The sequence below is a fragment of the Mustelus asterias genome, chromosome 8, assembly GCF_964213995.1.
Source record: "Mustelus asterias chromosome 8, sMusAst1.hap1.1, whole genome shotgun sequence".
NCBI lineage: Eukaryota > Metazoa > Chordata > Chondrichthyes > Carcharhiniformes > Triakidae > Mustelus > Mustelus asterias.
In genome coordinates, this window is record NC_135808.1 from 1,657,643 (window position 1) to 1,669,698 (window position 12,056).

The following is a 12,056-nucleotide window of genomic DNA, read 5'->3' on the forward strand; positions in this document are numbered from 1 at the left end:
GAGGGTGACTGTGGTTCAGGGCCCAGCTCCACCTCAGGCACCGGGTCACACGGCGACTCAGGGAAACGCTCTATCCCCAGAACCAGCGACCCCGGGTTTAAAATCAGAGATGGAGAATGTGGCCTTCCCCCCCAACCCCACCTCCCCCAGAATTGACCCAGTGTGTGGGGCTTCCCCTCCCCCACCCAGTGACCCAGTGTGTGGGGTCTTAAGTGAATCTTCGACCAGAGGAAGAAACGCCCCCCATTTCCAACACAAGAAATAGTCTTTATTTGTATGAAGGGATAAAACCCTCATCCTCCTGGATTGTTACTGTCCGGGGACAGATTTTCAGGGCTTCTGTGTTTTTACCCCCATCAGTGAGATATGGACTGAAATAAGGATAGAGTTTCTCAGTGAATGTACCAGTGAAAGTGTAGATATGGGACTTGTTCTCCGAGTTATAAAAGGACACCTTCCCTCCCTCATAATCCAGACAGACTCGAATCTTTCTCGGATTCACACTCAGCTTTAGGCGTTTTGATGATTCTTCACAAGCCCAGTATTTATTCCCCTCTCTCAGTGCCATTGCCCAGAATCCGTTATCTGGATACAGGGTGATTCCCCCCTTCCTATTGATGGACTCCTTGGCCACACCCACATCCCAGTCAGTCTTGTTTCCCACCTCCACCTCCCAGGAATGTTTTCCTGATGTGAATCCCTCTGATCCCAGGACAAAGACACAGTAATCAAATCTCTCCGGATTGTCGGGGAGCTGCTGCCGTTCCCCGGTGTGTCTCACGGTGCTCAGGTCCTCAGACAGGAGAAGTTCAGGATGGGCTGTATTAGGGTCGAAGGTGACTGGAGCTGGGAACAGATGGACACGGATAAAATGTTAGTCACTCTCACTGTAACTTTCACAGCCGGTTAGTGATTGGGAAAATCAGCAATGATCCAGAATTAGAAATTCATCCCCCGGGGAAGAGTTTAAACAGCGCACAGGGGAAAGGGGAAGACACTGCCCGGGGGAAGGTTTTACCCGGACACCACACCCTGCAGTGAGGCTGGGGAAACCCCGTGACAGAGAGAGAGAAATGGAGACAGGCTGGGGCGCAGGGACAGGCTGGGGGAGGCGGGTGCATGTTGGGGGGCCGGAGACTGGCTGGGGGGCGGGGCCAGGCTGTTGGTGTGGGGGGTGCCTCATCCTCCGTGGGAGGGGCGGGGACAGGATAGGGGAGGCGGGGCCAGGCTTGGGGCGGAGGGAGGCTTGGGGAGGCGGGGCCAGGCTGGGGGTCGGGGCAGGGTGTGGGGGGCGGTGCCAGGTAGGGGGCGGGGCAAGATGGGGTTGCGGGGGCGGGGCCGGGCGGGGTCTGGCTGGGGGCGGGGACGGACTGGGGGGGGGCGTGGGCATTCAGGGGGGCCGGAGACTGCCTGGGGGGCGGGGCAGGTTGGGGGGCGGGTACAGGCTTGGGGGCGTGGCCAGGCTTGTTGTTAGGGGGGTGTCGGCGCCACCGTGGGAGGGGCGGGGACAGGCTGGGGGGGCGGGGCCAGGCTGGGGGCGGGGGCGGCTGGGGGCGGGGACAAGATGGGGGCGGGGCCGGCTGGGGGCGTGGCCAAGATGGGGGTGGGGCCGGCTGGGGGCGGGGCCAAGACCGCGGGACAAGTGTAAAAACTCTGGAACAGAAACAGAGAGAGAGAAAGGGCAACATCAGGTTGTTACAGAAACAAGCAGCCACACTTGGGCCGTGCTGAATACAAGAGACGGATTAAAGAGTGAGAGAGTCAAGTCAATGGTGGTTTAGTCTGTGCCGTGTCCCCGGGGCTGGTTGGAGAAGTGAGTGTTCCTCAGTTTGAGGGATAGTGAGTTAGAAACCGGACAGTCCGGCAGCCCCTGTTAGAAGCCGCTGACCCACCAAAACCTGTGGCTCCCCTTGTACAGCGGAGGCCAACTCCAGTCACTGATGACGGGGCCCCACGGAGGTGGCAGCGAGAGGGGAAGCGCTTTAAACCTGGGGAAAAGCAGATCATCCCGACCTGTCTCAATTGTGGGGGAAGTGGACAGTTTGTCCGAGAGTGGAGGAAACCAATGAAGGGCCAGAGTCAGGGGACTCGGAGTCAAGAGACACCCGAGCCAAACACCCCGAGTTTCCAGAAATTCCACAGATGAATGAAATGGTGTCAGCACGAAAACACTCCCCAGGGTCAGGTCCATGTGGCCCAGGGAGAGGGTGTCCCGGGAAATTCAGCAGGAAGGGGCTGTACCCAGCCTGAGTATCCTTGTCCACTCAGGTATGATGAGTGTGATACACAATGTGTAGATATTATAGTGGAGGGAAAGAAAGGTAGTAGACACAGGAGTGTCCAACACGGGAGTAGATTCACCCTCTCCTGTGATCTTGTAAGAATTCTCACAACACCAGGTTAAAGTCCAACAGGTTTATTTGGCAGCACAAGCTTTCGGAGCGCTGCTCCTTCATCAGATGAGTGAAGAGTTGGGTTCACAAAGAGGGGACATATAGGCACAGACTCAATTACAAGATAATGGTTGGAATCAGGTAATCAGGTCTTTACAGGTACAGATAATGCGAGTGGAGAGTGGGTTAAGCACAGGTTAAAGAGGTGTAAATTGTCTCAAGCCAGGACAGTTAGTGAGATTTTGCAAGCCCAGGCATGTCGTGGGGGTTACAGATAGTTGATCTACAGGAGGATCCATTGTATTGGGAAGATTTGCAGGTGATACAGGGGATGGAGCGATATCCACAAACCCTTAAGTTTTAAGGTGGGACCCCGTCCAGACAAAGTGTCCGTGTGTTTTAGTGAGATGGGACCAAGCTGGGATGGGAGTCTTAGGTTCAGATTGGATGTTTTTTTAAATTTCAAAAATATACTTTATTCATTAAAAAAACTCTCAAATAAACCATTGCAAAATGACAGATCCAAAAATTCCAAACAGTGCAAAAAAAAAATCAATTTTTACAGTCCAATACGATGCTTATTTACACAACATTATATTAATTACATTTCAGTACTTGAACCATATACATACGTCAGATTTTACTGGTTCAGATTGGATGTTTTCAAATTTTTAAAATTCCAATTCAATCAAATCAAGTCCAATTCCGAGTCTCAACAAGTTGAGACATTTCCGATCCAAGCTGACAAGACAGGGCCTTCACACCTGTCTTGGGCCTGATCGACATGAGCCAAGCTGATTGGAGTAGGTGCAAGTCCTCTTCCACCAAGGCTTGATCTCATTTGCATCTTAGCCAAAAAGCTGAGATGCCGCTTTAGAAATTTTTTTTTTAAATACTTTTCCAATTCAATCAAATCAAATCCAATTCAGAGTCTCAACAAGTTGAGACATTTCAGATCCAGGCTGAAAAGAGAGGGCGAGCGACCAAACCACCCTGTCCTGGGCCTGATCTACATGAGCCAAGCTGATTGGAGAAGGGGGAGGTTCCTCCTCCAAGACTTGAGTTCATTTGCATCTTAGCCAAAAGGCCGAGATGCTGCTTTTAAAAATTGCTTCATATGAAACATATGAAGCCTCAGCGTAACCTAATGACCTCAACCAAGTGCGGCCGACCATGGGCTGCCGTCCATACACTTGATCTCAGCCAAAAGCTGAGATGCTGCTTTTAAAAATTGCTTCATATGAAAATGATGCTTAAATGCAACCCAATGACCCCAACCAAGTGCAGCATCAGCAGACATCGCTTCTCGGCCTTTTGGCTAAGATCAAGTGTGGTATGGATTGGATGCTGCACTTGGTTGAGGCCATTGGGTTACATTGAAGCTTCATATGTTTCATATGAAGCAATTTTTTAAAGCGGTATCTCGGCCTTTTGGCTAAGATGCAAATGAGCTCAAGTGTTGGAGGAGGTATTGCTTTCCCTCCTCCAATCAGCTTGGCTCATGTAGATCAGGCCCAGGACAGGGTAATTTGGTCGCTTGCCCTGTCTTGTCAGCCTGGATCGGAAATGTCTCAACTTGTTGAGACTCTGAATTGGACTTGATTTGATTGAATTGGAAAAGTATATTTTTAAAAAATCAGCAGACCACACTTGATCTTAGCCAAAAGGCCGAGAAGCGATTGGATGTTGCCTCCTAACCTGGTGATAAACATGCAGAATAACTGTTTGTGGGATGGAATGGATAGCGGGTGAGGTGTTGGTTATTCCTCCACATCACAGAGAGACATGGGTTACAACATCAATAGGATCCTATTATTGAGAAACTCTGACAACTCGGACACGGGAAATGTGTCAGACTGCAGGAGAAGAAAATAGGGAATTCTCCACTGTTCACAAACATGATTGTGGATGAGTGACTGGGGGAGAAGTCAGGATAGAGGGAGCCCCCATGTCCCAACCATAAAAACAATACACTTTCCCTCAGGAAGTGGAGGAATACCTGGAAAAGGCAGTAGCTTCCCTGGTGGAACAGGGAGTATTGGGACTGGGATGACAAATGTGAAAAGGCTTTCATTAAACTGAAAATGGACTTGCAGACTGGCCCAGCTCTGGGAGCTGTGGACCCCAACAAGGACTTTTATCTGGAAGCTGCAGCCACTGACATCAGTTCCAGTGAAGTTTCTGCAGGAAACAAACGGTCACTTGTGACCGGGAGCCGATGTGTCCAGAGTCCCAGCAGACGTGGAAAAGGGATTTTCCACCTGTGAGGGACATCTGTTAGTGAGCTGTTGGACAGTGAAATATTTTTACTGTTTTCACCCACACCCAGTCTCTTACATTACTGAACCACCACAATCCAATCCAACTATTGTTAGACACAAAAATCACAGAAGGAACAGGATCTAGTGTCAGAATAACCAGATGGACTTTATTGCTAAGTGGGAAAAACATTAAGGTAAACAGAATGGATGACCTGAAACTCACAGCTCATCTCAACTATCCGGGAGAAGCCCATACTTGTGCCGTACAGGGTGTTTGGGAAACTGGGGGAGGATTCAGGGCAGGAATCCACCCTGAGGGATGAGATCTTTATGTTGACGGCTCTAGTTTTGTGGAAGAAGGAAAAAGAAAACCAGAATGCTGGATTAATGATCCACAAAGGGAGGTTGAATGAACAATATCCCTTCCCATTACTGTGAGAGTCCAGCAGGTGGAGCTGGTCACTGACGAGACGATCTGACAATTCTGTATTTGAACAGAAAACTGACTGAAGTAAAATCTAATCTGTTACAAATACAATTTTATATTTATTATAAAGAGACCGGTCCCTTCTACTAATAATAGAGACAGCTGTTTAATAGCTGGTGTCAGGAAGCTCACACCCACCTGTATTAATCACCGTCAGCATCTTTTTCCACACTCTGTACTGCAGTGAGCCAATGTACTTCCCCACATTTATTAAAGGGTAAACCTTCTGTGGCTCTGGGAAAGTTTGCTTCATTCTGAAACAGGAGATCAAGGTCAGTGTTGGATCATTCCAGACTGAGGGATAAATATGTTAGAAATAAAAATCACATCAAGGGTGTAAATTTTACCTTTTCTGTATATCTGGAAATTTCTGTGGAACAAGAACAATTATTACTGTTTGTGTTTGGACAACATTTTATCACAAAAAGTAAAGTAAGAGACTGGATTCCACAGAAAAGTACATTTTAAATATGGAAAGTTATGGGACTGCCTCTTCCTGTCCTCACTGGACTGTGAGTTACTCCACAATATTACAAATGACTCGATCTTACTGCACAACACAACTCACAGAGTTACAATCCAATTGTAAAATCCTGATCAATGTCCAATTACTGCTATTAATTTATTGTTTAACGAGATTCACTTTCATGTTTTCATTTTATAATTTGTGTGTCTCCTGGAGACAAATGTTTCTGTGAATCTCTCCCAGTGTTATCCAATAGAAATCACGGACTATTCTAGAAAGACTTAACTATGTTAGTTTGACGTTCAGCCTTGGGACTCATCAACCCTGTATTTGAATCTTTATCTGTAGTTATCCTACAGATAGAGTATCAGAGCACTCTGTGTAAGCTGAAAAGCTGAAGCATACAGAATGAATTCTAATGTCAGCTACACTTGCTGTGAGTCACACTGAGCTCAATGAACAACCAGCTGAGTGGGATCTCCATTGTCAGAGGGAGCGGCTTTCAGCTGAGATGTTAAACCGAGCTCTCTTCTGTCTGTTCAGGTGAAGGTAAAAGATCCCAAGACACTATTCCAAGAAAAGCACAGGCGTTCTCTCAGTGTCCTGGTCAACATCAATCCCTCAACCAACACTGTTCAAATAGATTAATCAGCATTTCAATACACAGCAGAGAATTCACAAAACTAACTACTCAGGAGGGTCACTGAAATTCCTGGGGAATTCTGAAAATGACATTGATCTTAATTTAAATGTTTGCAGCGTGGAGACTCTCCCCTCACACTCTCTGAACACTTAACTGCTGGGAGAAAGCTTTCCCGATCTGTGTATCTGATTCTGTGGGAGCTCTCTCCTGGATAAAATCATTACAGTTATAGCCAGGGAGGAGACAAGCATTGTAAAAGTGGCACTGCCGCCTTTGCAAAGAAGGTGTGGGGGGAGATGAGATAGTTTTGTCGAGGTTCATCCTGAGCAGCTCCGTGATGCAGGACTCTGTTCTCTACGGGCTGTTCCCAGGGACACACTCCGAGACAAGCATCAGCTGCTGCTGGAGGATCATCAACTCAGTGAAAGATGCTCTTTGGTCTGCCTGAAGCTTGTTGGCCTTCCAGTTTAAGGACAGAAAATTCTGGAAAATCTCAGCAGGTCTGACAGCATCTGTGGGGAGAGAATAGAGCCAACGTTTCGAGTCTAGATGACTCTTCGTCAATTAATCTGCTGAGATTTCCAGCATTTTGTGTTTTTGTTTCAGATTCCAGTATCCGCAGTATTTTGCTTTGATTCTAGTGTAAGGAGTTGTCCCCAACCGAGCGTTGCAGACTGGCACATTCCAAAGCTCAGGACTATGTGCTGAGGGATGCACTGAAGCTTGGGGCAGCTGCTGCAGGGTCCCAATGGGGAAGATCACTGTCTAAGACCTTTCAACCACAGTAAAGTGATGGGAGCAGAACCCCCTTGGGCTGAATGAGTCACTGAATGTATACAGTAAATATTATACTTATCACAATTGTATTCATGCACCTCAGATTGCAACTTGATCTCTGTCGACAACCTTTCAATACCTTTGCACCATCTGTAAGGACCATTTTGAAATGTCCGCAATGTTTTTTTGACTGTGTTGAAGCAGCTCAATGTTTAACAGAATGTAGATAAAGAAGCTGAATATTATTGCACTTTGTGTGATGGTCATTTTGAAATGTTTGGAATGTTCTTTCAGATATTTTATGAATAAAGTATATTTTTGCAAACACAAAGCTACTGCCTGGCTGGATCCTGGACTGTAGTTCCCAGTCTCAGACCAACAGCTGTACTGGAAATGTACACTCAGGGGAGAATGGTCTGACCATTCTGAGGGTTTCTCACTCTGTATGAAGCTGATTTTCTTCATTGTTTAAGTTGATGAAACTATCCCTCTATAATATTACTCTAAACAAGATCCAGATTTAGTCATTTCCATGTTAAAGACAGCCATTAGTGATCTTAGTGTGAGACAGAGAAATCCAAATGTCACAGGTGATTGGGGTATTTTTGGTCAGTGAGTTTTATATTCTAGATTTTGATGACACAACCTGCTCATTCTTCAAGACGGTGAAGGAGAGAAAAATAAAGAAAGAGTTACCGTTAAAAACTTGATGTTGTCCTGTTCACTCAGCTCTTGTTCAATATCCTGAACAGTGACTGAAAGTGATGAGATTTCCTCCGTTATCTTCTCAATCCTCTCCTTCATCTCCTGACTCTTTTTCTCTTTCTCCAGTTTCAGATCTTCCAACACAATCCTCTCTTCCTCACGGAGAAACCGGTGAAGTTTCTCAAATTCAGCTTTAATCTGTTTCTCTGTCTTTACACTTTGGTCCTTTGGAAAATATCAGTGAGATTGAAAAATCAAATGAGGATGTTTAAAAGGTTGCTCAGCCTGAGCAGTTCTGTTCATATCAGAATATTATAGGGGAAAACCGGCTCCAGGCCGGTGAGCCTCACATCTGTGGTGGGTCAGTTGTTCGAAGGTATTTTGAGAGACAGGATCTACAGGTATTTAGAGAGGCAGGGACTGATTCGGGACAGTCAGCATGGCTTTGTGAGTGGAAAATCATGTCTCACAAATTTGATTGAGTTTTATGAAGGGGTAACCAAGAAGGTAGATGAGGGCAGTGCAGTTGATGTTGTCCACATGGACTTTCGCAAGGCCTTTGACGAGGTATCACATGGTAGGTTGTTGCATCAGGTTAAATCTCACCTTGGGATCCAGGGTGTGGTAGCCAAATGGATACAAAATTGACTTGATGACAGAAGACAGAGGGTGGTTATAGAGGGTTGTTTTTCAAACCGGAGGCCTGTGACCAGCGGTGTGCCTCAGGGATTGGTGCTGCGTCCACTGTTATTTGTCATTTATACTAATGATTTGGATGAGAATTAGTAGGCATGGTGAGTAAGTTTACAGATCACACCAAGATTGGTGGCATAGTGGACAGTGAAGAAGGTTATCTAGGAATGCAACGGGATCTTGATCAACTGCACCAGTGGGCTGACAAATGGCAGATGGAATTTAATTAGATCAATGCGAGGTGATGCACTTTGATAGATCGAACCAGGGCAGGACTTACTCAGTTAACGGTAGGGGGTTGGGGAGAGTTATAGAGCAAAGAGATCTAGGGGTATAGGTTCATAGCTTCTTGAAAGTGGAGTGACAGGTGGACAGAGTGGTGAAGAAGGCATTCAGCATGCTTGGTTTCATTGGTCAGAACATTGAATACAGGAGTTGGGACATCTTGTTGAAGTTGTACAAGACACTGGTAAGGCCATACTTGGAATACTGTGTACAGTTCTGGTCACCCTATTATAGAAAGAATATTATTAAACTAGAAAGAGTGCAGAAAAGATTTATTGGGATGCTACCGGGACATGATGGTTTGAGTTATACGGAGAGGCTGGATAGACTGGGACTTTTTTCTCTAGGGCGTAGGAGGCTGAGGGGTGAGCTTATAGAGGTCTATAAAATAATGAGGGGCATAGATCAGCGAGATAATCAATATCTTTTCCCAAAGGTAGGGGAGTCTAAAACTAGACGGCATAGGTTTAAGGTGAGGGGGGAGAGATACAAAAGGGTACAGAGGGGCAATTGTTTCGCACAGAGGGTGGTGAGTGTCTGGAACAAGCTGCCAGAGGTAGTAGTAGAGGCAGTTACATGGGTAAGATGGGTAGAGCGGGATATGGGCCAAATGCGGGCAATTGGGACTAGCTTAGGGGTTAAAAAAGGAGCGGCATGGACAAGTTGGGCCGAAGGGCCTGTTTCCATGCTGTAAACCTCTATGACTCTATCCAGTAAATTCCCAAAACAAATAATTTATTGGGATGTATGTGTTACTTATATATGGAGAAAACTGTTACCAATGCAGTGAAATCTGGTGAATAAGATTGGTTATAAGAAGTGACCAGATGATCATTTATTCAATAGAGGGAGCTCTAACCGGGGATCGATTTCTCTATTTAGCTTATCGGTGACTCTCTCTTGGATTTTAAATCCCAGGTCAAGTAGAAACATTTTCTCTGTATCTACATTATCAAACCCTGTCACAATGATAAACAACTCAGGTCACCTCACAGCTTGTCTTTTCCAGAGAAAAGATCCAGTCGGTTTAATCTCTCCCAGTAGGTTTAAGGTCTTATTTCTGGAATCATCTTTGTGGTTATTTTTTAACTTACTCCACTGCCTCTTTCTAATTCTTATTACAGAGAAATCAGTACAATTCTGTAAGTGTGTACAGAATGGAGAACAAAATAAAATCAGAAATACCTGAATGTGGGTTAATGTTCTCTCACAATCACTTTTTACAGTGTTCCATTCCTCCTTCTTGTCCTGGACTGGCTTCAGTGAGTTTCGCAGTTCCTCCTGAACAGAAACATCAATTAATTTCTGCAATTTTCAGAAATAGATACCACAAAATTAAATGTCCTTCTGTTATTCAGCAGATTGAGGGAGATGTTCAGTTTGCAGTCTGTGTAAAACTGGTGTTCAGGTTACTGGGTTCGACATTTTGAAATAAACTTTCAAAAAGTTCCCAAGTCCAAACTATGGCTCACTATTCCTCTAAAATCCGTTCAGAAGGAGGCCATTGGGCCCATTGAGTTGGCACCGACCCTTCGAAAGAGCATCTTACCCAGGCCCATTCCCTGCCCCACCCTCATAACCCTGCGCATTATCTACAATCCACCCATCGTGCACATCTTTGGACACTAAAGAGCTATTTAGCATGGCCAATCCACCTAACCTGCACATTTTTGGACACTAAGGGACAATTTAGCATGGCCAATCCACCTAACCTGCACACCTTTAGACACTAAGGGGTAATTTAGCATGGCCAATCCACCTAACCTGCACATCTTTGGACACTAAGGGACAATTTAGCATGGCCAATCCACCTAACCTGCACACCTTTAGACACTAAGGGGTAATTTAGCATGGCCAATCCACCTAACCTGCACATCTTTGGAGTGTGGGAGGAAACCGGAGCATCCGGAGGAAACCCACGCGGACACGGCAAGAACGTGCAAACTCCACACAGATCGTCACCAAAGCAGGAATTGAACCCAGGTCCTGGTGCTGTGAGGCAGTATTGCTAACCACTGTGCCACCGTGGTCTGACACCATAAAAATTGTTGGGGACTAGGACATTACTACCCTGTAATGGAGCTGCCCAGGTTAGGACTGCAGGGTGAGGACTCAATGCTCACACCCTATCCTGCACTGCAGAAAACTGGTGGAATCAGCAATGAGGCAGACATTTTTTATTCATTTATGGGATTTGGACATCGCTGACTAGGCCAGCAATTATTTCCCATCCCTAATTGCTCCTTGAGAAGGTGGCGGTGAGCTGCCTTCTTGAACCTCTGTAGTCCCTGAGGTGTAGGTACACCAACAGCGCTGTTGGGGAGAGAGTTCCAGAATTTTGATCCAGCGACAGTGAAATAACAGCCATATATTTCCAAGTCAGGAAGGTGAGTGACTTGGAGGGGAACCTCCAGCTGATGGTGTTCCCAGGTATCTGCTGCTCTTGTCCATCTAGATGGTACTGGTCACAGGTTTGGAAGGTGCTGTCTAAGGAGCCTGAGTGTGTTCTTGCATCTTGTAAATGGTACACATGGCTGCAACTTTTTCCTCAGGGCAGGGAGTGGATGTTTGTGGATGTGGTGCCGATCGAGAGGGCTGCTGTGTCCTGAATGGTGTTGAGCTTCTTGAGTGTTGTTGGTGCTTCATTCATCCAGCAAGTGGGGAGTATTCCATCACACTCCTGACTTGTGTTTTGTAGATTCTGGACAGGCTTTGGGGAGTCGGGGTAATTTACTCTCAGTAGGATTCCGAGCCACTGACCTGCTCTGGTAGCCACAGTATTTATGTGACTCGTTCAGTTTCTGGTCAATGGTGACCCTCAGGATGTTGATAGTGAGGTTTTCAGTGATGTTAAAGCCATTGAAATCCCAGTTTTGAATCTCTCTCTCACCATTTTTAAATGTCTCCGGTGTCATTCTGCCTCCGCTAAATTCCAGGCCTGAGTTGAGCTGCTGACCACAAATCCAAACCTTCACTAAGACCGTCTGTTTCCATCTCCATAACATCTCCCGACTCCACCCCTGTCTCAGCTCATCTGCTGCTGAATCTCTCATTCACGTCATTGTTACCTCCAGACTTGACAATTCTAATGTTCTTCTGGCTCCTCTCCCACATTCTACCCTCCATAAACTTAAAGTCATCCAAAGCTCTGCTGCCCCCCTCCTCACTCACAGCCAATCCCATTCCCCCATAACCCCTGTGCTCACTGACCGACACTGGTTCCTGGTCCAGCAACACCTTGATTTTAACATTCTCATCCTTGTTTCAAATCCCTCCATGGCCTCACCCTCCCTATCTCTTTAATCTCCTCCAGTCCTCACAACCCTCTGAGATATCTGCACTTCTC

General features: G+C 46.3%; 1 protein-coding gene and 1 pseudogene across 1 annotated transcript in view; one reads left to right on the forward strand and one right to left on the reverse strand.

The window, feature by feature from the left end:
- Nucleotides 1–268: 268 nt before the first annotated feature.
- The window catches only part of LOC144497615 (uncharacterized), a 37,691-nt gene continuing 25,903 nt past the window's right edge, over nt 269–12,056 (reverse strand). The window contains exons 9-13 of the mRNA XM_078219056.1: nt 9,896–9,991; nt 7,724–7,957; nt 5,489–5,511; nt 5,280–5,395; nt 269–846 (exon numbers count right to left, since the gene is read on the reverse strand). Coding sequence (XP_078075182.1) covers nt 269–846; nt 5,280–5,395; nt 5,489–5,511; nt 7,724–7,957; nt 9,896–9,991 — 1,047 coding nt within the window. The remainder of the gene's footprint in view (nt 847–5,279; nt 5,396–5,488; nt 5,512–7,723; nt 7,958–9,895; nt 9,992–12,056) is intronic.
- Nucleotides 3,692–3,895, forward strand: LOC144498010 (U2 spliceosomal RNA; annotated as a pseudogene).